We start from the raw sequence: 24,285 nt of genomic DNA, 5'->3' as shown, positions 1-24,285 counted from the left end.
GCCAGTCAGAACAATGAACCTGTTATTCAGGAGTCTTGTTTTTTAGTCACCATTCCGTGACCCTCATGCAAGGATTATGATAAAGAACAGAAAGTTGTTTCACCCATTGTTAAATGACATGGGGTGAAATATACATTGAAAATGCCCTGGTGTGACATTTCAGGCAATTTTTCCCATGCACAATGAGAACCTGGCTGCAATTCTAAAGAAGAGACACAGGGTGGCAGTAAAGTGCAACAGTTGTCCATACAATATGCAATTCCAGTCTCACACGAAATTTATTCTTAATTAAAAAAGAACGACAGCTGAAACTTTGAAATGTTCGAGAAAGGGCCCTATCTTCAAATATCACTTAAAACAGGTTGTCGCCAGCCAGCCTAACGAACGTTAAAAACGTGTTGTCAAAGACACGAAACTCTGAGTTAAGTGCAAACAACAAAACTATATAATTGCGCATAGCTAATATCACAGGAAACACACACCACAATATATGATACGCAGACATTAATGTCAACTGTTAGCGAGATTGTGGCTCGGGAGATTTAAAGACCAAAAAAAAACAATGCCCTGTGCCTTTAAGAGTGGGCTGCATGCGAGAATGTACAAAGGGAGCGAGGAATTGAGAGATGACGCTGAAGTTTTAGCTAACGTAATTCCCTGACCCGGGAAGAGCCACCGCACACAGGCATTACAAATGTAGCAGCAGACAAAACGCTGCAATAGGTCGGGTGACAACAGTTATAGTGTAGTTAGATGTTATTTTATGCGGCGGTATCCGCACGGACGACGAGCAGTTGCTGTGATTTGCAAGTAAGCAAGTGTGGAAAAGCGAAGTTCGCGAGGCAGAGGCGCCCCGGGAAAGGAGAACGATTGACAGGTAGTGTACTTACTACTGTCGCGACAGAATAGAAAGGAACACATGCTGCTACCAGCACGTCTTCATAGCAAGGTTAGATACTGCACAGTGAGATCTGAGTTCGACTTAAACAGACATATTTTTCCAGTTTGTCTCCTATCGCGTTTGGCGTTGAATTAGTCTGCAGCTTTTCTGCATGTCATTTTTGTAACTACAGCTTGTTTTGATCGTAGTTAGTCAGATACATTACCTGTACTGGATTGAGCACGAAATCTACGTTCCTTTCCCATACGACTTCTGGTGGAGTTTTGAAAAATTATCGCATTGCTCAAATTAATGTCCTTTGCTGCAGTGCATCGCGTTTGGACTGGCGGTAGCTATTTGTTCGTGCGTGCCTATTTTTAAACTAGCCTTAGTTTACAGCTGACTACGATCAGTACCTGGGCACGGCTACCTACATGACTTGGACAGTTTATCTCTGTATGCTTACAAGCTGCGATCTCTCGGCGGTGCGTCGTTTAAAACGGTGCGCCAAGCACTTGCAGTCGCCGCGCTATACGACTTCCTTACTGTACTGCGTGCAAGAGCAACAGAGCGCATTCAACTCGCTTGTCTCACTGCCTACGTCTTGTTTCTTATCTATAGGTCAAGTGCACGCTCGTAATTTATGAGGTGCACGCACGCATTTATTTCAGCCAGCTCACTTACAATATTTCAGAATCTTACCAAGGCTAATCTCTAACCGTGACAGTAGGTTTTTGTCAGTAGTAGGGCGGACTGAGTGAACGTAGCTTGTCGAATGAGTATTGTTCCCGAGCACATTGCGTAAGAAGAGAGCACGAAATGCACACTGAAGCTTTAGGGTCAAACGCTCTTATGGCAATGTTCTTAATGCTCTTACCTCGCTAACGAGCTGACACATTTGATTTAGAGTTGACGTTGCATTTATGTCGCTGTTGTTTAATGCCATAATTCCGATTTGGGATAGTGCTAGTGCTAGTGCTATTTCCCTATCTTTCTTTGTATAGTAGACGCATAATGTTGCATTTCATATTGTGTATACGTCTGCACACAAACACAACTCACTAGCTGCTGTGACCATACGCAAAACGTTCAACGTGTGAAGGGGGATTAAAACGTCTTTTTTGCCCTTCAAATCCTTCAAGTCCTGTTTTGGTGCTGCTCAGTTTTCTGCTGCTAAAAGGTCCTATTTGTCACATCCGAGTGACACATTCTTAGCAAGTGCGTGGGTGTTATGCTTAGTGCACGGAGACGTACAGAACTCGAGTCCTGGCAATCGGAGCCTCAAGTTCAATACAATTTTGTATAGTGCCTTCCACAATGACATAGACCAGAAAATATCCACATGAAGATGGAATCATGGCTACAAAATCCAAAAATCAAAGTTGTTTAACCAGAGCAACAATAATAAACATTTTACATAAACATAAAAAAAAATAAAAAACCAAATACAAAAACTTGAAGTTGCATTATACTTTAAGTTACTGTTATAAATGTGATTGGGTCATGATACTATACTGTAGTTGAGGACTACTTAATGAAAGGACCTCGAAATCTGTATGTTACTGGGAAATACGGTCAATGTATCTATCAGGAGCCACAAGACTACATTTTTGTCTTATTTTTTGCTCATGTCATACCTAAGAATTGTATATTGTTATTTTTTTCCCAGAAAATATGCTTTATTTTAACATATTTGAATACAGCAGAAATAATTAGCTGCCAGCATGGCAGAAAAATATAAATCGCCCACAAAAAATGCTATAATGGGAAGCTCCTAAAATCTGGTGTGTCAATCGTTGTGGTCTGTGTCCCATAAATTCTACATGACATTTAGAATGTATCATATAGTGTTTTATTCTGAGGGTAGGGGGGAGCCAGACATTCATGAGGTCCTGAATGGGTAACAGTCATTTACTGGTCACAAAAGAGTGTGTGCTCTTGTGTGTTCATATGGTGGAGATTTGGCTATAAATACTATTGACAGGTTATGTATTTTGCCATTGCCTGACATTAAATCGTTCAATTGGCCTCATGGCTGAACACTTGTGCTGGAACAGTAGGGGTTGGGGGGGTGGGGTGGGAGAGTTCCTCTTCCTCCCAATTTACATATATGGGTCTAGTGTTTTGAATATCTCTCATACCCAAATGACTTTCACCTTTTTACCCTATGTTCAATGCGCACAATACATTTTGATTTATTAGTAACTATTGTTTTGTTTGTGTGTATGTTTTTAGTGTATATGCGTGCATCTGTGCATGCATTTCTGTGTGAAGGGAGCTCCTTGAGTTCGAGCTGAGTTTGTTGTAATGCAGTATATTTTGGCTCTCACATCCGCAGCCATTATCCAAACATTAGCATTTGTGCTGTCGGGGCTGTCTGTCTGATGGAAGTCAGCACCCGAGGGGCACGGATTCGAATCCTGTGAGAGACATACTTGTTCAAGCTGAACCGAACCTAGTGATGTCATCGCAGCATCAACGTGAATCGTCGAGTGTGTGTGTTTGTGTATGTGTGTATGTGTGTGTGTGTGTGTGTGTGTGTTTGTGTGTGTGTGTATGTACTCTGCGGGCTCTGACCCTTCTCTGCCACGGTACACGGAAGCGGACAGGTTGGCATGGTAGTGAAGCCGGGCAGGGGGAGGGATGGTCCCGGTCACGGCGTGTCCCGGCGTCACTCAGTGCCAGCGGCCGCTGTTGTCTTTGTCAGTGTTGCGGTTTGGCCGCGTGTCCCTGCGCGCGTGGGAGTGCAGCCGTTATTCAGCAGCAGCTGCCCCCCAGGCCCGTATCTGAGAAGGGCCCGGCAAGGCCGGCGTGTATGGGCAGGCCGGCAGCAGGAAGCCTTTCCCACTCCCACAGGCTGTCTCCTCTCTGCCCGCCCCACCTCTCTTTTGCGTAGGATGGTAAAGAACTGGTAAAGAACTGCCAGGTTGATGGTATTCCAACCCCCCCCCCCCCCCCCCCCCCCCCCCCCACCTCCCTGTCTCACCCCTGACAACCTCAGCCTGGGTCATTTCCTTCCCATGGCACTTCTATGAGCACTGCACATGAGGGGCTCTGGTGCCCAAAGCACGGTCAAGCATGCAGTCAAAGAGGAAGTGGTTCTGACTGAGCAGGGCCTCTTGGGCCTTTTTCATTGGGAGGAAACCACAGAGAGGGGAAACTGGGACATATGTCGGAGGGTACGCAGCGGTTTCCTAGTATACAGGAGCTGGACGGCAGCGAATTGACACACCAGGGAGGTGCAGGTTTGACCGCATGTTAGCATCGTGTAGGGCCCTGGCCCCTCTGCCGGAGAGCAGCCCGTGAGGTGCACACTGCTGGCGTTTTTTTTTTTTTTTTTCCCAGCGAACTCCAGGTTACCTTTTATGGCGAGCTGCCCAGCATTTTCAGCTTGGCGTGCTGCTAGCAAGGCTTCGGAGCCTGCGATGAGGCATCGCGCCAAGCCCTGCTGCGCTGGCCTGACAGGTGTTTGCACAGAAGCTAGCGATGGCCTACGAGTCCCGCCAACGGGGCAGCGCGGGGCAGCGCGGGGCAGCGCAGCGCAAACAGAGCGAAAGGGGGTGTCGCAAGCCCTTCCCCCGAGGCGTTTTCACTGGGATTACTCATGATTCGGAGCTGTGGATAAATTATCGCATTGATTATGCGCTGAGGGGCAGAATTTGATTGGCAGTGTTCAAAATGAAAGCAGAGCCAAAATGAGAGATGATGGGTTCTGTATTGGAACACCATCTGCAATGAACCAGAATGGCGCAAACACACACACACACACACACACACACACACACACAGACTCAATAGTGTAGTCCTTTTCTGCTCTGCTCTTAAAAAAGGTGATGACTCAAGCTTTAAAAAAGATGGTTTGAATAGATCTTCATTCTCTTTAGTGCCTTCAATTATCAAACTACCCAGCATGCACTGCTAATGTTCCTTTTAGCAAAATGCTTTTGTAGGAGAAAGGACTTCAGATTGATTCTGTCAATATAAATTTATCCTTAATGATTTCATTAAGTAGTCATTTCTTATTAGCATGTTCTGGAGTTTTGGCTCCACATTTATTATCTTCCTCTAACTGCCTGGAACCCAGCAGGTCATTCATGATTTGTCCTTGAGAGCATTAAGAATTGATCGATTCTGGGGCCTTCCTTTTAGCATGTGCACGGATTGCTCAATGATTCATACATCAGACCTGTGAGCATCAATGGTGGTTCCCTAAGGCAGACTTTTCTGGGTTAGTTTTTTAGGGGGGAGGGATTCCTATTAACACCAGGTCATAAATAACCAGAAAAATGGCATTTCTATTCTTTCTGACTCAAGTAAAGGAGTGTGTTATTAAGGGTTTCCTACTATGGCTGATGTGCTCTGGAATCATTATGCCACTGTCAGCTTTAGTCCAGCAGCCTACCTGAGACTGTGCCTCCAGACTAATATTGGACACCTGTTAACTGGGATGAACTACTCAGTGGAGGAGTGCAGTGTTCCCAGTGTCCTGTGGTGATGTGCCAGCTGAGCTCCGCGTTGCCAGGCACCCCTGTTTTGCTGCACGCTTTCATCATCAGAGAGATGGCCTCTATTTGTGTGCCAAGGTCAATGGCTTAGCTGTCTCTGCACACACGGTGTGTCCTATTGGAGGACATTGTTTCTAAACCGTGTTGGTCCTTCTGCCGTAAAAAGTACACTTAATCCCCACCCCAAACCTCTTGTAGCAAGCAGCTGAATGGACAAGTCCGTTTGAGTGACAGCCCTGGCACCAATCAGGCAGGTGGGCAGGTCTCCTCGGGATCTCTGTCCTCACTCCTTTGTCTTCCCTCATGTCCACTCAGAGGACATGCACTTGCTTTATGTGGTATTGTACAAAAAATTTTCTGCATATATTTTATTTTTAAAACATAACACAGTATCAATCAACTGCGTGTCCTACACTGCGTCCGTTAAAGAATATACCAATTTCGACATGAAAATCATTACTTATTTACAATAAAAAAGAAAACTTAAGTCTCCCGCTTACCGACAGCCCCAGACAAACGAGGTCCCCATTTGAATTATGCGTCGGTGGATGGAAATGTCAGGCCTTTGTGCGTGTGCTGATTGTCATCGTCCAATACTGCGTGTTTGAATGGTCCTTTGTGGCGGTGCAGGAGCCCTTATGAGTAATGGCCAGGATTGACTCACCGTTTGTGTGTAGCGTTTGTTATGGTCAAATAATGTAAACCTCATTAGTCTTTCGGCCCGGGATGCATCCTGGTGTTTTCACTGCGGGTCAGCCCCGCGGGAACGGCAAGTTCATCGTGTGGGATGGGTGATACATGGTGGCAGAGAGAGAACAGAGAAGCAGAATGGATTTCCATCACACTTACATTAGCCCTTTCGACTAACGGGAGTCAGCTTCCGTAATGAACTGTTGTCCGTGACAGGCCATTCGGAACAGTCATAATGTGTCTATATCTTTGTCTTTTGTGCCGTAATTGGGTATGTGCCTTCTGAGGTTAAGATGTGTTTGATATTCAAATGTACAGTGTTCCATGGCTCCCAAAGCAGAATGATCAATTTTGGCACTGCCCTGCTTGCACAGAAGGAACTGTATGAAAGCTATGCACTTCAAACAGGCCAGGGTTCACTCACACTGGAAGGCAGGAAAATGCACTTCAGTATGTTGCCTGCTTTTATGCAGCATTCTAAGACTCTCCTTCTGGTGCATTGATGAGAATGAGTGAAATATTTAAAGCATGCTCATTGGCAAATTTGAATGCTGATTGATTACTCAGATAAATCAATCTCAAGGCCAAAAGAATATCTGCTTTCATCCATATTGGTTATTGCTTTACAGCCTAGTTTTAACCCAGCTTCCAGTCCATAAATCCATAAAGCTAGTGACCAGAGTGTGATCAGAGCTAATCCTCTTATGTACATAAAATAGAAACTTTGCAGAAATGATTATGTTCCCCTCTCCTGTATTAATTCCTCTCACCAATGTGTGCGCCTAAGCACTGGGTGTAGATGTATGAATGCGTAGCTGTCTGTTTTAACGTTACTCACTTATGACATGTGACTTATTTTCTTCATAGGTGACATATTTGTTTGTATGTCCGACTTCTATTAAAAATCACAGTGTCCCTTGTCGCTCATGAGAAAAGGAGGATGTTGGCAAATGCTCAGTGTTCTTGTTTTAAGAAGTGATGTGAAAGACATCATGCAACTCATTGTTTTTGGTTACTGTTCGCTGTTTTATGAGTACATGGAAGCCCTCGGGACATAGACACAATTGGACAAAGATGCTGTGACCTGTTCACACTGTGCTCCAGTCAATAAAGACTACAAATCAAATGCCGGCATAATCATTGTTTGAATTACCCTCTGTTGACTTTATTGCTGAAGCTGTGATGAAACATACCACTTTCTTTGCCTATGAATCATCGCATTCGAACGGTCTTTAACTCTTTGTACTCTGGCATTTGTAACATCCTTCTCAGTTCCCGTGGGTCAGGCTAAACTGCAGTGTGATCGCACTGCTGCTGTACCCTTGGGAAAGGTACTTAACCCAGAATTACCTCAGTAAATACCCAGCTGTATAAATGGATAACATTGTAAAAAAAAAATGTAACAGATATGAGTCGCTCTGGATAAGAGCATCTGCTAAATGCCAATGATGTAATAATGTAATGTAAAGTTTATTTTTCTGTGGTACACAACTGCACATGAATTGAAATCCAGTGAGGTGTTTTATATTCTTTTTTTTTTTTTGCACGTATTAGTTCTAGTGTGCATGCCAGCTTTCTCACCACATCCCAGCCCTGCAGCACCATATTGGGCAGCGTTGCTCCTTGTTTCTGGCGAGAATGTGCGAACATTCAGGAAAATGGATTAAGGCCAGGTAGTAAAATGAAGGATCAAGTGCTAAAACGTACTCTGAGTTCCAGCTTATCTGTGCATCTGAATTTACAAAGCTAGGAGTTTTTGTTCTGGCTGTGGTGTTGAAGGGAAGGTAACGCCCTCTGTGATACTGCCGTTGACCCTACACAAATGGCATTGTAAGGGAGGTGCTAGGTGCTGCTATTGAGCCTACCATTGAAAGGTAAGGACATTGTCATTTGGTGTGTTTCTTCAGGTGTTCTTGCAGCAGTGATATAGGCTGAAGGTGGTGATTATCGTGTTTGTTGTGCTGGTGTTTCCTAGCAAACAGTTATCAATGCTGCGAGGGAGATTGATGGCAGTGCAGGGTGGAGAAGACATAAGTGAGAGGGAAGGTAGCCTACCTTAAGTCCTCATAGCCTCAGGATGGTGGCCTCACCATCCCCTCGCACGCACACACTCACACACACACACCCACACACACACGGCATGACAATGCAGCTCGACCACCACTCAGACAAGCTATATGAGCTCACAGCGCAATATTTGTCTTTGGTCTGGTGGTTCATGAGCAAAGCCTGAGGCATGTGTCCATGAAAGTGTGTGTGTGTGTGTGTGTGTGTGTGTGTGTGTGTGTGTGTGTGTGTGTGTGCGCGCGCATGTGTCTGACGATAGAAGAGCTCTTTGTTGGAGGTAAGGGGGAACGCTTCTGTACTTTCTGTCCCCTGCTGTAGGTGGGTGTGCTGCCGGATTGAATCGCATCGATTCAGCGGCCCGGGCAGAGAGGCATTCCGCAGCACAGTGGCAGCTCTCAGCAGGCCCACTGTGCAAACCTGCTGTGTCACTCTCCACACACTCAGCCTGAAGTGCAAAAAAAGAAACCTTGCTTGTGCGAGGGACATGGCACTGGACATCTCCCTGGTAGCTTTACAGCTGTAGAAGTCAAAGGCACCTGAGTCAAGCAGAGCTGTTACCAGGGGAGGCCCTTGCTGAGTGGCACAGTGACCCATCGTGGTCTGTCCATGTAGCCCAGGTGATGTTGTAACGTAAACTTCGGATAAAATACAACAGTGAGGTAGTGGACCAGGCAGTTGTTTTGCCACTGCGATGCTGGTGCTCCAAGCGTTGGTCCTACGGTGTTGTTCAGAAAGCGGGAGCAGTGTGAGCGGGCCAGCATTCTCAGTTTTGTGTTGGCAGGTGTATGTGTTACCCTGCCCAGGTATTTACACTACTGTGTGACACCATTAGCAAGAGGGAAATTAACACTCTGCTTGCCTTACCATCACTTAGGATGTTTTAGTTGTTTGGAACCTATAGGGAACACAATTTCTCCTCACCATAAATACCCTGTCATCACCACTAATACACCCCCTACTCTTCAGCTTGCTGTACTGTGTGTTTGTGTGTGTGTTTTTATGTATGTATGTATATGTGTGTGTGTGTGTGTGTGTGTTTGTATGTATGTATATAGGTATGTATGTGTGTGTGTGTTTGTGTGCCTGTGTGTGTGTTTGTATGTGTGTGTGTGTCTGCCTGTGTGTCTGTGTATACAGTGAGGTTTGACTGTATAAGCATTCATGCTGGATGAGGCTGTGGGTGTGTTCAGGGAGGGCGGTCACCAAAGAGCAGTGGTGTGATTGGAGCACACCCCCAAAGACAAGAAGAGCGAGTCATGCTATGGGCTGACAGGGCTTTCTCTGTAGAGAATGACGACCACTCTGATCACACGGCAGGTTTTATGACCGTGGGTTTTACGAGCACCAAGAAGAGTCCCTTGTCCACCGCGGATCTCAGTAGTGAACGTTTTATTGTCCCTTAGTTACATAAGTAATTGTGACCAATGAGGTTGAGGGTGACAGAGAAGAACAGAGAGAGGGAAAGAGGTAGAGAAAAAATTCTGTGTGTGATTCCGACCTCACTAACCAGCTTTGTGTCGGACCTGGCTCTTTCAGCCAGCTTTGCGCATGTCTGGTAACAACTGTTATCTCATCTGAGGTAAGTATGCAAGGACCGCCCCCTGAGTGCAGGGTGAAGTGTAACCCCACTCACCCCATCCCTAATGAAATGGTGAAAAGCCTGCTGTGTGCTGATGGAGCGGGTGAATCAGCTGGCGCTTTCGTTTGCTCGGCCTGCGTGTGTAGATTATCTGGCAGTCAGAAGACATGCTGTCAGGCCTTACGTACGACTGGAAGGGGAGTCTAGTCCACTACTGGATAATGACTCAAATTACCAGCAAATGGTAGCCTAAACATCCACCCAGAAAGCATGCTTTCATATCATTCATTTCCTAAGGCTCCAGCTGGGCGATGACTAAACCCTCCCCTACAATTGACTGGTGGGTGAGATAAGAGAAGCGTTGTTAGGTCATGAAGTAAGACGAACATTCTGATAGCCCGGTGGACAACTTAGTTATATGCTTTGGTTGGTCTAGCAAGCTCAGGTGGTCCAATGAACATGGCAAACAAAAAAACACAGTAAACTGTTATTATTTTAATATGTAATATGTATATGTAAATGTACATCCTAATGTGCCACAAAGCTAATGATCACATCCACATTAAAAACAAGCCAATAAATAATACAGAAATAAGACAATGAATACGTACAAACACTGTGACTTTACACTGATCTGAAGGAAACTATTGTCAGTCATTGTTACATGTGCAGAAAGAGACCAGTACACTGTTTTATGGTGGGTAGCCTATTTTGAAGACCTGTCTGTTCATAAACTGTTATTGTGGAGGGTGGACTGTGTGTCTTTTTATGCAGCTGCAGTTGTGAAGAATACAGTTCTTGCCAAGCGTCACCTCAGCTGGTTGCTAATCTACAGGTGTATTGAATGTTCCTTTTTTTTGTTTGTTTCCATTTTTTCCTTCATTTTTCCTTGTTCATTTTTTTTTTTGCCTTGTTCGTGTTTTTGTGTTGTTCAGGTGATTTCCTGTTTTGTTTTTTTTTTTGTTGTTTTTTTCTAGGGGGGTACTGATGATTCTGCATTACCACCGTCATTTCCTGTTTGTTCGCAGGCTGTGCGGAGCCCACGGGTGCAGAGCTCTTCATGGATCGGGCTGCTGGAGACCGAGTGACGGACTGACTGCCCTGGGACCCATGGATTCTCAGCGGTGACTTCAGCCATGGACTGGAAGGACCTTGAGCCCATTTGTGGGTGACCAAGAGAGAGGGGTCCCACCCACGTGTCAGCCAGCTACATCCGGGCCACTATTGGGGCCGGTAAGTCCATGGCAGTTCAGCACTGAAGCAAACGTCCTCTGCCTCTGACTGTTGTTCCCTTTGTGAGGGTAGAATGGGTCTCATCGTGACATCACCCATGGCTAATATGTAATAGGGTTTGTGTGTGATAACGGGTCACTCACAAAGTTTTGTACATGTATTGTGCAGCTGCACAGCATGTTGAGAAGTGCACTTTCTTTAGGGAGCCAATCACAGTGATTTTTATGCATTAAAATATTGGCAGATTCACTAGGATGCACTAGGTATGACAAAAATCCTCAGCTTTTCCCGGAATACAATTAGAAATACCTATCCGATAACCATTGTGAGGCTCACAACAGCCTCTTAACAGCGTTTTACATCTGCCTTTGTAACACGCGGTGTTGTTCTAAGGCAACGCTCTCACCTCGTTACTGCGGCCGCCAAAACTGCCACAACTCTGCACCTGCTGTGGTTTGCCGTTCGGCGTACAAAAACAGGAACTGATCACACAGGCCCAAAATATCTGAGCCATGAGGTTTATTTTTCTTCGGTAACTCCCTGCTGAATATCGGCCCCAGCAGTCTGGAGGTGAACGTTAGTCAGAGTCATCTCTCTTGGGCTCAAAGCAGCCAAAAAAAAACACAGGAAACCGTCTAGTCATGAATAAACAGACTCTGATTTTGCTGGGGGTGGGGTTGGGGGGAAAGAGAGAGAACAGCTAGCTTGTGATTGGAGGAAAATGACCTAATGACTTTTCTTTAATTACAGTCTGCTTATCTCTGCTCATCTGGGACAGTATCTGTAAATGCTACTAAAATTACAGCTTTATTTTAAAGCCCCGATTGCCGTGTTATTTAGATTTTTATCCAGGGCCATTACATAGGATGGGTTGGGCATCCAGTACAGAAAAGATTTATTTTATTTTTTGGTTATTTGAAAAAGAGTCTGCAGTAGGACTTGAAATATGTGGTGTAGGGGGCTTCTTTTTGCCTGTTGGATGTGCAGAATGGTCAGGCTGGCGCTGACAGCACAGGTAGTGTGTGCTGATGCATGCCTGAGAGTGCGTACATGAGGGCGTCACACACTGCGTCAGTCTGACAGCAGGGGCACACGGGTCAGAATGTGTGGCCCTTGTTGTGAGAGAATGTGCTTGTGAACGTGTGTGCGTATGTGTGGCTGGAGGACGGGCTCAAGCATGCGTGTGTCTGTGTGTGTGTGTGTGTGTGTCAGTGCGGAAACTTGTATAGTTGTATATGTGTGTGTTAGTGCTGCAGGTCGTATAGCTGTATATGTGTGTGTATGTGTGTGAGTGCTGCGGGTTGTATAGCTGTACCTTTAGCACAAATGTGGGTTGGAAGGTGGGCGGCGCCCCCAGGGGAGCTGGAGTCTATTTTTACCCCCAGGAGGAGAGTGGGGAGAGGGGCTGGAAATAGCCCAGGGCCTTGATGCGTAGGTAGTGTTGGGCCGAATGCCTGGAGGTCCTCAGGCCTGGACTGACAGCTCTGGAGGGCAGCAGGGTAAGAGGAAGGAGCCGGGGCGATGTTATTTTAACCCCGCGCTCGCATCAGCCCGTCACCCCCAGCCTCACACACGGGCATCGGCTTACTGCGCTCAAGGACACGCCACGCACCTCTCCGTAGCACGCAAGCCCTGGCAGCTGTGTCTTTGCCGCTGCACCCACTTTCTTACAGTACGCCACAGTGGGGGTCATTTCCCTGCAGATTCACCTGCTGGTTACAGGTGAAGTTATTCTGTGCAATTCTTTCAGTGTCGTGTCCTGAAGCTGTCGTTCACAGCATTGATCTGAGCGAGGATGCTATGGCAACCTGAGCTCCTGGCTCGAGTGGAAGCTTTGTCCTGTGACAACAACAGTCAGTTTGGGCATGTCCACGACCTTTGGACATGCCCCCCCCTCCCCCCCCCTCCCAAGGTTTTTCTGAGAGCTGCCTCAGAAAGCGTGGCACGGTGTGTCGTGATGTGCTCTCCCTCTTATTTGGGTTATTATTATTGGGTAGTTACTATAGGTTTCCTGGACAAGCAGAAGAGCCAACCTATGAGTCTGATGAAGAAACCCCCCTCCATGTCGTCCTCTGGCAGCACACTTCTCACCTGAGCCCCTGAAATCCACCCACACACCTCCGCAGGGGGCCGGTGGTAACACACTGTAAAAGAGCTGAGCTGTAGGAGGTAAAAATGGGAGGGGGGGATCAAATAACCCCCCCCCCCCCAGCTCGCTCACCACTCCGGCACCGTCCATTCAAAGTTGGACAAATTCTACAGATACATCTGGAGTGGTTCTGTAAAATTTAAATCAATCAAAATCCCAAGATGAAAAGTGTTCACGCTGGTGAGGGCCATCAACTCACTGTGCTTTCAGAATGTCTAACTCAACACTTACTTTGGGGTTCATCAACTTTTTTTTTGTAAACAACTCAATATTAGTTTCCAGTTCTATTCAGGTACACATTTCCTCTGTGAGTGGAGGTTAAACTACTGAAGTAGGGAAAACCGTGGCACCTTTAAAGATCCTATTGCACTGTAAGATCCCAGGAGATGCAGCAGTTTGATACTACTGTACTGTTAGACGTGAAGTGAGTGTGAGGTGAAGGCCGGGCTCGGAGAAGGAGAAGATTTTGCAATCCATCTTTTCTCAGGTCGTTTTCATCAAGCGGTCCAAGCGTGGGCGGCGGGATGATTGGGACTACTAGGTGACTTATAAGTGAAATGACCCAGGGGAGTGTTCTTAAGTGTGTGGGTGGAAAACCTGCTAACAGCTGCTAACACGCCTTATTCCTCTCTCAGAGATCACAAGTCACTGATCGCTGGTTTGACGCTGGAAAATGATACAGTACAACAAGACTGCCTGTAATTAGCTAAGATGCTCTAATTAAGCTGCATCGCCAGACATGCGGTAACATCCGAATATTTGCCACCCATCGGTTACAGTTTGAGAGAGGATTCTGTTCTGTCATGTTGCTCTGCAGACCGCTTTGAAGGGCAGGGGAAATACAGCAGAGGTTCTTTTGGGAAAACACAGGAAGAAAACAGGAACAAAACAAGTTTAATATCCCATGTGCAGAGGCCGTGTTGGAGCCTGCACATGCTCCCAGAATCAGAGGTCTTCGTCATGGTGATGAGACGCAGCTCCCCCAGGGCAGGAAGTCTGTTAGCTTCTGCCGCATCGCCCTAATCATAGCATGCCGTGCTTGTATGGGAGAGGTTGTGCTGTTGAGCCTATTTGGGGCGGTCTTCACTCCGAATCAAACAGAAAAATACCCAACTGCAGTCACTGGCACTTTCTGTTGGATGAGATGTTCAACCAAGGTCCTGACTCATTGTGGTCATTAGCAATCCCCTGGCACTTACCCTACTTAGAGTAGGAGGCTCCTTGCATCTTGTGAATAAGGCTTGCATAATGTGAATAAATAAATCCCTCCCTCTCCACTTTGGTTGTAGTTTTTGGCACAAAATGGTGGCCATACATCACTCGTCTGAGGGATACACTCAGGCAGTATTAGGGCTAACCCCCCGCCAAACAAAATCATTTCGTAATGATGTTATTATCAGTTCAATGTGGTAATTAATTATTACAGTCAGTCTGGCACAGCTCCCTCCTGGAGTGCAACGGTCCTGCCAATTTCAGAGGTGAATTTTGTTCATTACATTTGGTTCACCTGATATCCTGGGACCCTGTTGAATAATTCAGTGTGGAGATGGAATGAAACCCTGGTGACTCTCTAGACCCACAGACATCTCCTCTCTTTAATAGTGAACGCACAGACAAAGACCATGGGCACCATTTTTAAAGTTTTCTGCATCACTCCTGCGGGTGTTAATCCCACAGCCTCACGGGTTCGGGATGGAAGCTCTCACCTCCCGGTACGTGTTTCTGCATTGCCTTAGACAAAGCGGAAAGGAAGCCATTGTTCATGGCATTGTTAATTTTGTCTATCTGTTTCATCTTTAATCAAGGCCAAGAGATTATCTCAATGCTCAATACTATTGTTACTGCAGTAGTTCACCCCTGGTATGTTGGTATGTTACGCCAGTTCAGTCGTGGTGAGCCGAAATTTATTTTGGTCTAGAAATATGAATGACTGGCTCGGGGTGAAGAATAGTTAATGGTACTTGCTTCAGAGAGCAGGTAAGAGGTGGTAAGATACTCTGGCTCAAAAAGCATATCAATTAGACAGAAGTGAATATGCTACTTTCATGGTTCTTCAGTTGCTGTAACATATTCTTAAGCTGTTCAGTAGCAGGCAGTTTTTTTGCCATTTTTCTTTTTTGATGTTCAATGTTATTTTGTTTGGGGGATGATGAAAAATATTTTATTTTATTCCCTGCACTTTGTGTTTGGAATTTACCTTCAGGGCTCCTTTTAATTTAAGAATATTTCCCTGTCATTTTGGCATATTTTTGTGAACGGGAATGGGCTTGGTAGTGAATGGTCTGTAATCTCTTTTCTGGCTGTAAGTGCCACTTTTGTTCCAGCATTGTTCTTTTTTTTAGGCATAAAAATAGAGTAATCCCTGGGAAGACAAATTGCCCACTCAAATCACAGCTTGGTGTCTGCCTTGAAATCCGTGTGCTAAATATAGGGGAGTGAGCATCCTTCCCCTGCACACTGCCCTCTGCTGGTGAGCTGGACAAACACGCTTAGGTTGCGATTTTTCACTGCACATTTTAATTTAATCGAGCGTGAGAGGGCGCCGGAGCCCTGCTATCGGAGATTGGTGCACACTGCAGGGTGAGAAGCAGACATCGCCAAGGTCAGGCACGCACTGTGCTAGCGTGCTCACGTGCCAGCCGGGCAGCCGATTTCCATTGTGGCGCTGCAGGGGGTTGGCATTTCTGATGCCCAAATTCGTGAGGGGAGGGCGGCTTTATAGAAATATTTTGTACGGCACGCAAGGCAGACAGCACGACATTGTTCAGCCCTGCTTTATGAGGAGCAGATTTCTTAAAGAGAGAGATGTGGCTGCGCTCTGGTTAGTCAGTGCTTACGCAGCTAGATCAGACGGTGTTCATCGCTGTGGGGGAACGAGATTATATGCAATGACACCGTCCGCATACCATACCGCTAACGCGCTAACAATGCTGTCAATAACAATCACGCTGGTGGGTCAGGGTATAGCTGAGTGTAAAGCACTCTAGCAGCCTGCCTCCCCTCCTCCCTACAGTCTCAGGAAGCAGCTAAATAACTCCCAGCGAGGTGACTGAGTGCACGCTGGCTGTGGGTCATTAGGTTATTAGGAAGCGTTGCATTTGCGTGCATGCCGCAGAGCGAGCTCGAGGCTCTGAATCAGAGACAGCAGCTCTCTCATCAGCCCTGATAAGAGTGACCGGGTCACCCGGCCCGGCGCTCTCCTTTACAGCGGCCCGTAATGAAGATTGGAGCCGAAAGGGGGACAGGGGAGGGGTTGGGGGGTGGGTGGAGGACCAGCACACCAGCCCGGCGAGCAGCAGAGTCGTAATTCACCGTTTCCCAGCAGGCTGTGCTCAGACGCCTGGAGCCGTGTGTTCGCATAGGCCTAAATGGCAGGTCCGTCAGCTGCAAAGTGCCTAAAGTGCAGTTACTGTAGACCTGGAGGGCTCACACACGGAGTGGCATGTCCCGTCTCACGGCGTAACTTCAGGATGACATGAAGGCTGTTAAAGGGATAGATCTTCCTGCTGTTTTCAGGGGTGGGGGTGGTGTTTAGCAAACCCTCCCTGTACCCGCTTACAATAAGAGTAAACATAAGCATGCAAAACACTGTGCAGTGTGCAGAACGTGCCCCGTGCGCAGTGTCCTGGTGATCTCTGCTGTCACGATGCACAGCTTCTTGGAGGCGTGGCGGCCGCATGTGCTGATAGAGTGATTTTTTTATTGCTTTTTCTTTTTTTTTTTCCTCACCGCGAGCCGCTAATCCGTCCCCTCGCATCACCTCCAGCTCCCGAAAACCCTCTAAATCCCACCTGTCCCGGAGCAAGGGATCACCAAAATAGAGGCCCGCCCTTTTTTTCCTAGAAAGGTGCTGTGGGCGTAGGGATTAGCCCGTGGAATTTGTTGCCCCCCCAATACCTGACATTTGCCGAGAATTTTCCCGCCATGTTCCACCCCTCCCTTTGGGAGAGAACTAGAAAGCCGGCCGTGGAGAAAGGAATCATGGGACGCATCCACGCTGGGGTCGGAATGACACGGCCTGATCTGAACCTGTGCCAGCTCCGGGGATTAGCGGGACGGTACACCGCAGCACACAGAGAGCACACTGATTGATGTGCGCCTTCTGCATCTTCACATGTGCAACCAGTGTAATGTGCTTTTTTCTGTGTTTCTGTTACCTTATAAAAGAGATGGCTGACTCTCTCTGTTACAGTGTAATGTGTTACAGTGTAGCATCGTGTGTTGTATCTCACCCCTGGTCCCAGAGATCTGCCAAGCTAGTCTGCCTTATCGCCCTAAATCGAGATCGCCCTGAGATCCACCAGTCAGCATTATCGTTAGGTCTAACGATCTTAATAATTAAAATCAAGTAAACAATAAAGAGAGGCCTCTTTGACATCACAAATTATAAATAGTTAAGAAGTGGTGCTCGTTGTAAATAATTTATAACATACTAACAGATAACATGCTGCAATGAAGAAAAGACTCTCAAACACCGTTTGGGTAATAGGAGACTCTGACTTTCAGCCATGGCAAATGATTTATCTGGTGAAGTGCTTGTCTTGAGGGCATCTGCTTACAAACGTGTGGGACGATAAGGGTTACCCATGTAGACAACCAGTTCATTTCGGTCTCGTTGGGTCCTTAGCATAGCTTGCCGGGTGGTCCCCTGTTGTTTTACACAAGCAGTTTTATCCTCGCCCTTGGGGCAAATCAAGGCGGGTGCTTTCCAAAGAACCTGTCACAATTCAAAGATATAAGTCATTTCAAATGACATGAATGGGCGGCTGCAGCTAGACAATGTTTGCATGACGTTTGAGGTGGCTGCCTCACTCCATGCACAGTGGAACAGAAAGCGGAGCGGTCACATGGCGGGATAACCGACATGGTAGCGGAATAGTAAGTTTGGGAATGATCAGAGCGTTTGAACGCTGGCACGGTTCGATTGCTCTAGCACTGCAGTTGCGTGAACTCTCCAGCTATGGACTGGAGAGCAGCGTGAGGGCTCTAGCTGCAGGTCGGCCCATGCGCTTCTGCCCTGGAGTGCATAGAAGCGACCGGCCTCTCAGAGCCCTTCCGCCGCTTCATCATATGGCGAGGATTTAAATTGGAAAAGGAGATTACCTCTCAAATATGAGCGTGCACGTGGAGAGGTCCACGCTTCGCCCGTGAGCCGCTTGTCCTGGGTATGATTAAAGATCAAAACCGCGTCTCTCAGGGAGCGGGAATTTAATCAGGCACATCTCCAACGGCAGGATCCCTGAAAATAGCCTCATTCTGGAGAGCACAGCACAGAAAGATGCATCTAGGTATTGGCTGTGCAGTGATTTTCATCTGACATGGCCGTGTGTTTTTTTTTTTTTTGGCCTTGGGTGTTCATCGTCCCAAATGGCGGTGCCAGTCATGAAAGTCCTACCTCGTACTCCTACCTACCTCGTTCCATTTAGAGGCCGGGGTGTGATGTACATCCTGCCCGGTTGCTTTGTTCGTGTGGGTGAAAGCGATAAGGCCGGCCCTAAAATCAACACTCACGACTGAGGCTGCGTGAACCATAGCCCCTCTTTCTGCATCACTCCGTCAGGCCTACAGACCCCATCACCAAACTTAACACTTAACCCTTAACACAGCGTGGGAGGCTGGTACTCCTTTACAGTGTCATCACAGTAGGAGCCACTGTACTCCAGCTCAAAAATGGAAAGTGGCCTTTGGGAATTAAATATTTTTGTCATAATTGTTGACATTGTAAGAAAGTCTGCATTATAATGGGTTAACATTATAAGCTTATGAGAAACTGGGTCACTGTGCTAAAATAATTTCTTTATGCCTTAGTGCAGAGTCACTATAGCGCTCTAGAGAAGACTTCCTTTCCTCCCATCTGCCCCACATAATGCTACATTAGAGCATGGCTTTCTCAGTCTGAATACACCACAAAACCTAAGTTTGGTTATCGATAAAATGTCGGGGTAAATGCCTTTGCTAGTAAATTATTGAGGGAAATTGAATATGAATGACTCTGTACAGACCAACGGCTCTGTGTCCAAGCCTGATATTTCTGTCAGTGTACTGAAATGCAAATCGTAGCCTGCCTCAAAGCTACACATGGACTGCAGTGCTGTGAGGTAGGCCTGCAGGACTGGCATAAATGAGCCATTTTGTGGTCTTTCTGGTGGGAGGCACTGTGGACCCACAACCAAAACGGTAAGAAGAAACTTTGAATCTATGCAGAGGTAGTTCTGTCATATATGGTAATATAATTACGGTAGCGTGATCATTCTCATTTATAGAACTTGGACAGACCATATGTGGTACCTAAACTCTTGCATTTCTAAGCTTGTTTAATTGTTAAATAAAGAATTTAGCATCTTAAATCTCTGTTATCACACACGTCTTGTCTTGTAATAAATATGTTCTTTAACTATATTGTGGTCATGGCTCATTTTCACGTACGTGAAAGGTATAATCCATTCCTCAAGGTTCTGTATCCGATTGGCTGGCCGGAATGCGAGCTTGATGCTCATTGGACCCCACCGGGATGTCGTATCGTCTGGTTTTAGAGCTCCCACGCGGCCACTAATGTTTTACAGCCGCTCGCCCACTAACAAGATGTGTCTGCAGCGAGCCGGGCTGCACGAGTTCAGGGTGAGAGCCATGCACCGAATGTTCCCCCAGCGTAATGAGGCGGCTCGGCCCCACCGTCTGCCGATGCTGCAGTCGGGAGGACTGATGGATGTGTCTCAGGGATAATGTGGCCGCCCCTCACATTTCCTCTTAATCATCGAAACAGAGGTGTTCTTTCTCATTTTGTTTTGTTTTTAACCTCTTAACACAAGGAAACAGTGTTTTTTTTGCAGGCAGTTGGCTTTGGTTAGATGGTTAGTTAGTATGGAGCTCAGCATTTTACAACGATAGGAAACACAGCTTGCAACTTGACGATTTTGGTAACGAAGTACACAATCAAAAACGGCCCAGGTATTCTGGTTTGGACATCAGCTTTAAGCGAGAAAACGTATGAAGAATAAAAAACAGAAAGCACTGCTGTTAAACTTTTTAGTGTCCTCATTCAGACAGTACTTGTTTCAGAGCTGACGTGTGAGAGTGGGCTTTTAGCATCTCTGGCTGTGGACAGTACTCCTTTCATGTCTGACACAGAGGGACAGACCGTGGACGGTCAGAAAAAAAGGGACCGTGTGTTTTTCAGCGTTATGGCAGCGCGGTGCAGTCGGGCAGCCGGCGGGACCGTTGGTCCGGGGAGGTGGCTCGGGTGTCCCCTCACGGCTCCTGAATGACAGTGGTGGATTTTGTTTGGGCTGCGTGAGGAGATGGATGCCGCGAGCAGAAAGCAGAGAGCTGTGCACGTGAGGCAGGGGAGGGAACACGTGCCACGGCCCCAGCGAGTCGTCACCAGGTAGAGAGGCCGTGCCGCAGCAAGCACTCCGGCACCCAGCTGACAGCCATGCGTGAATGAGTGGCACATGCATACCCTACACGGACGTGCGGGCGCACACTCACACACACACACACACACACTGCATACACACACACACTATATACACTACACACACATGTGCACACACCCAGGCGAGGCTGTCCTGCCAAAGCCACACTCGGTCGCAGGCCACCGCGATAGGGTTAACTGGGTTTATTAATTCTAGCCCCGAGGCTCTTTCTTTTTCTTTTTTTTTTTTAGCAGGAGCAGCCTGTCCACCCCCAATGGCAGTGCCTAATGGAGCGTGGTAATTTCATCAGGGAAGCAGTGGGCTGCCCTGCCCCTCATGCCTCCCTCTCTGCGTGTCTTTTCATGTCTCTTTCTTTCTCTCTCTCTCTCTCTCTCTCTCTCTCTCTCTCTTTCTCTCTCTCTCTCTTTCCCTCCCTCCCTCCTTCTCCCTCTGTCTCTGTCTGGCGCAAATGTAGGCCCGTTTCCATCGTCAGGAGAATATCCCGTAACAGTGAGGCAGAGGTGTGGGGGCTGGGGTGGTTTTGGGGGGGTTTGGGGGGGGGCAGTTATAATGACATCGCTGTTGATTCTGCAGCCATCTGGTGAGAGTGAGAGAGATGGAGGGAGGGAGGCACGGAGGGAGTGATGCTGAGAGAGAAAGCAGGGGAGAAGCGATGGGGCAAGGGTGGTGCAGCCGTGGCACTGGAGACAGAGAATGGATGCTGGGCTCCCTCTAGCAGCAGAGTAGTGATTCTGCTGTAGAGCTGACAGAGTAGAATAAAGGGAGACAGAGAGAGAGAGAGAGGAGTCCGGCTGCCATGATGGATTCAGGTCTTCGTTCAGTCCGACTTGATAGGAAGCCCAGGTCCTCCAGCCCCTGCCGGGGGGCGGGGGGGTGGATAGAGGTGTGTGTGGGAGAAGAATCAGGGGGAAAATGGAGGGAGTGGGGCGGGGATTTAACAAAAAAAAACAACACAGCAACACCTCATTCGCATGACAACAATAGATTTGATTTGCTGCTGATGCAGGCTGGTGCGCTTTGAATCGAGCGGCGCAGTGGAGGAGGAGGGCTGATTGAGGGGGAGGGCCACCGGCGGTACAGGGAGAGGGAGGGGGGAGAGAGGGAGAAAGGGAGAGAGAGAGAGAGAAAGGGAGAGAGAGCGAGAGAGAGAGAGAGAGAGAGAGAGAAAAGGGGTGAGGGAGACCCAGTTGGTCATCCAGCCTGAATTGAGGGCTGAGACCTTAAAAGCACAGCACCTGATTGGGCCTTAAAAGCACAGCACCTGATTGGACCTCGAAAGCACAGCACCTGATTGGAGAGCTCAGCACAGGCCTCTCTGTTCTGTGTCCCCCCGTAACAAGGAAACAAAGCCAGCGATTCTCTTCCCAGCATCCCGAGAAAGCCAGACCACTCTATCAGGACAGAGTCAAAAGGATTCTCTTTTTCGCCAAGCGGGCTACAGTAGACTTTCAACCTCCAGCCTATTCTGCGCGCTTCACAGACAAGATTTACAGACATTTCTGAGCATTCTCCTGATGCTCCAAGGAGGTCTTCTCAGCTTAAATAGGTCTTTACCCTCTGTGGTTTCACGTTGTATCCCTGACTGTGGAATTGACAGGTCCGTTTTTTTGTTCTTAATACGCTGCTAAAGCAAGCAAGCCATCGCGGCATAAGACAACAACACCAGATAAACGCAGCCGAACAGCAGGAGCATCACAGACAGAAGACGGTTTACGCGGCAGCGCGTCGGCGGAGAGGCAGTCGCGGGCGTCCGGGGCCACTCTCTTAGTCGCGCTCGGCGGCTTGATCCTAACGCTGGCAGACAGGGGGAGTCTGTAAACAGTAAACGGCGAGGACGCAGGCGAGAGGAGTGGATCAGGGGGGATCGCGCGGGGGGTAGCCTCGCCCGTCCAGATGTCCGCCCCGCGCCTCCCCAGATGGCCGTCCCCGCCGAGCTTTCACCGACGCGTTTTTTTCCCCCTCTGCCTCTGTCCCGGGCAGATTAAAGCTCCTCATTAGAGGGCTGTGTGTGTGCGTGTGTGTGTGCGTGTGTGTGCGTGTGTGTGTGTGTGGAGGGGTGGGGGGGGTGTGGGCGCTCTCAGCGATTGGGCGAGCCGGCTCAGGACCACCGCTCACTGGAGAGACTGTGACAAACAGAACATCGCGTGTCACCAGGGAGGTGACTGATCTCTCTCACTCCATTGCGGTTACAGAAAAAAACTTACAATAATCATTAAGGGAATAATTATAACAATCATTGACAGATCAGCCCCTGGGCATCAGCAGAGCAGTCAGGGCTGTGTTAAAAAAAATCTCCCAGGTTCCCTAGCTGTGAGCTGGTGCTCAGAGCGGGCAGCTGTTCGGAGACGCTGGAGCACAGATGCGACCAGGGGACCGGTCCCTGGGAAAAGGGGCGCTTTCCCTGCTTTTCTCTCCTCCATCCCCCAGCTCCGTGCATTTTTCGGGATAACGAGTGCGCGTTAAGGACGGGACAACGAGAGCAAGTGCCAGATACAAAAGGACATTGCGGAGAGGCGGCGCGGATGTCGGCTGAGCGGGATGCGCGCTGGCATTAGCGGCAAGCGGAGGTCTCCCGCGACACAGACCTGCCCAGGGATGAGCGGGGACGCACAGTCGCCACGGAGAGGGGAAATTGAAAAGCACGCCTCCCTCCTCTGAGACTCGGGGAAAACCGGAGGGGGCGAGGGAGACGGAAAAGAACAGTCCGTTTGTTTTTTCCGGCGAAAAGCCGAACCGGTCTCTTCAGGAGCATCTTTGGAGTGAAGCTGGCGTTTGACCTTTCAGCATGGGGGACACTTCGGAATACCAGAGGCTCCCCAGCGACGAGGAGGAGGTATGGCTTCCCTCACTAAACGTATCCATTCATCCTCTGCACCGAATGACATCTCCTTACATGTACATCAGCCAGTGGCTAGGTAATCTATTTAGCTATAGGTATGGGACCCATTACCATTGTGAGTTTGATTACACAAAATGCTTGTGCAGGGGTTTTTACATGAAAGGACCTTAGCATTCATACTGTCGTACATCCGCTACAGAGATTATCCCCACCCTTCTGCTCCCCCCCTCCACCTGAGCCATCCCTGAGTATCTATTGTCAGAAGCCATCGCTCAAGCCACAAAGAAAAAAGGAAATCAGAATTTGAAATGGGCACCAAAGCCCATATTCTCTGTCTAACATGAGACTTCGACCTTTCATTTTTGAGTAGTGAATTTGAGCAGGTGTTAGATTTTTACATGCCTATATGTACCAGGTTCAGCAATCAGAAATGAAGGAAAAATAGTATGTCAGAATCCAAGAAATGTAACACTACCTGAAATTTTGTACACAAGGTTGAAATGTGAAGTGTTGTAGTGGTTGGATAGAATGCCACCTTAACTGCAAGTCCAGTTTTTTGTTACTGCTGAAAATGCAGGCAGCTTTTGATTTTGGTTGGAGATAAAACCATTGAATATAAATTTGGTGCCAAAATGAACATAAAATGACAGGAAAGGATCTCTTAAGTGTTCTCACTTGCGCTGTATTGAAATAAGGGAAGGGAATGATCATAGTGGTCTTTTAAAGGAGACCTTTACGTCTAATTTTACCTTTAAAGCATAGCATGATTTTTCTGATGACTCCTCAGATTCCAGTGAGGTAATCTGAAGATTTGTGAATGGTAATTGGTTGAGATCAGCAAAGGACCGTGTACTGTATTTGACATATCTGCTGTCACGGAGTGAGTCACGGCCAAACTGCCGACGGT

General features: G+C 47.6%; 1 protein-coding gene across 2 annotated transcripts in view; it reads left to right on the top strand.

The window, feature by feature from the left end:
• Positions 1-644: 644 nt before the first annotated feature.
• Positions 645-24,285, top strand: part of tnk2a (tyrosine kinase, non-receptor, 2a) — a 50,826-nt gene continuing 27,185 nt past the window's right edge. Inside the window, exons 1-2 of one of the 2 annotated variants that reach the window (XM_036554961.1) lie at positions 645-877; positions 10,750-10,954. Coding sequence is in view for 1 of the 2 variants with exons in the window: in XM_036554960.1 (XP_036410853.1) it covers positions 23,325-23,372 (48 nt within the window). In the remaining variant the exon portion in view is untranslated. Of the gene's footprint in view, positions 878-10,749; positions 10,955-22,621; positions 23,373-24,285 lie in introns of those variants that run through there. The other variant, XM_036554960.1, reaches the window with a different exon arrangement.

The sequence above is a fragment of the Megalops cyprinoides genome, chromosome 20 (genome assembly GCF_013368585.1).
Source record: "Megalops cyprinoides isolate fMegCyp1 chromosome 20, fMegCyp1.pri, whole genome shotgun sequence".
In the NCBI taxonomy this organism is placed as follows: domain Eukaryota; kingdom Metazoa; phylum Chordata; class Actinopteri; order Elopiformes; family Megalopidae; genus Megalops; species Megalops cyprinoides.
The sequence above is the reverse complement of the archived record's forward strand: the minus strand, read 5'-3'. Positions and strand labels throughout refer to the sequence as shown.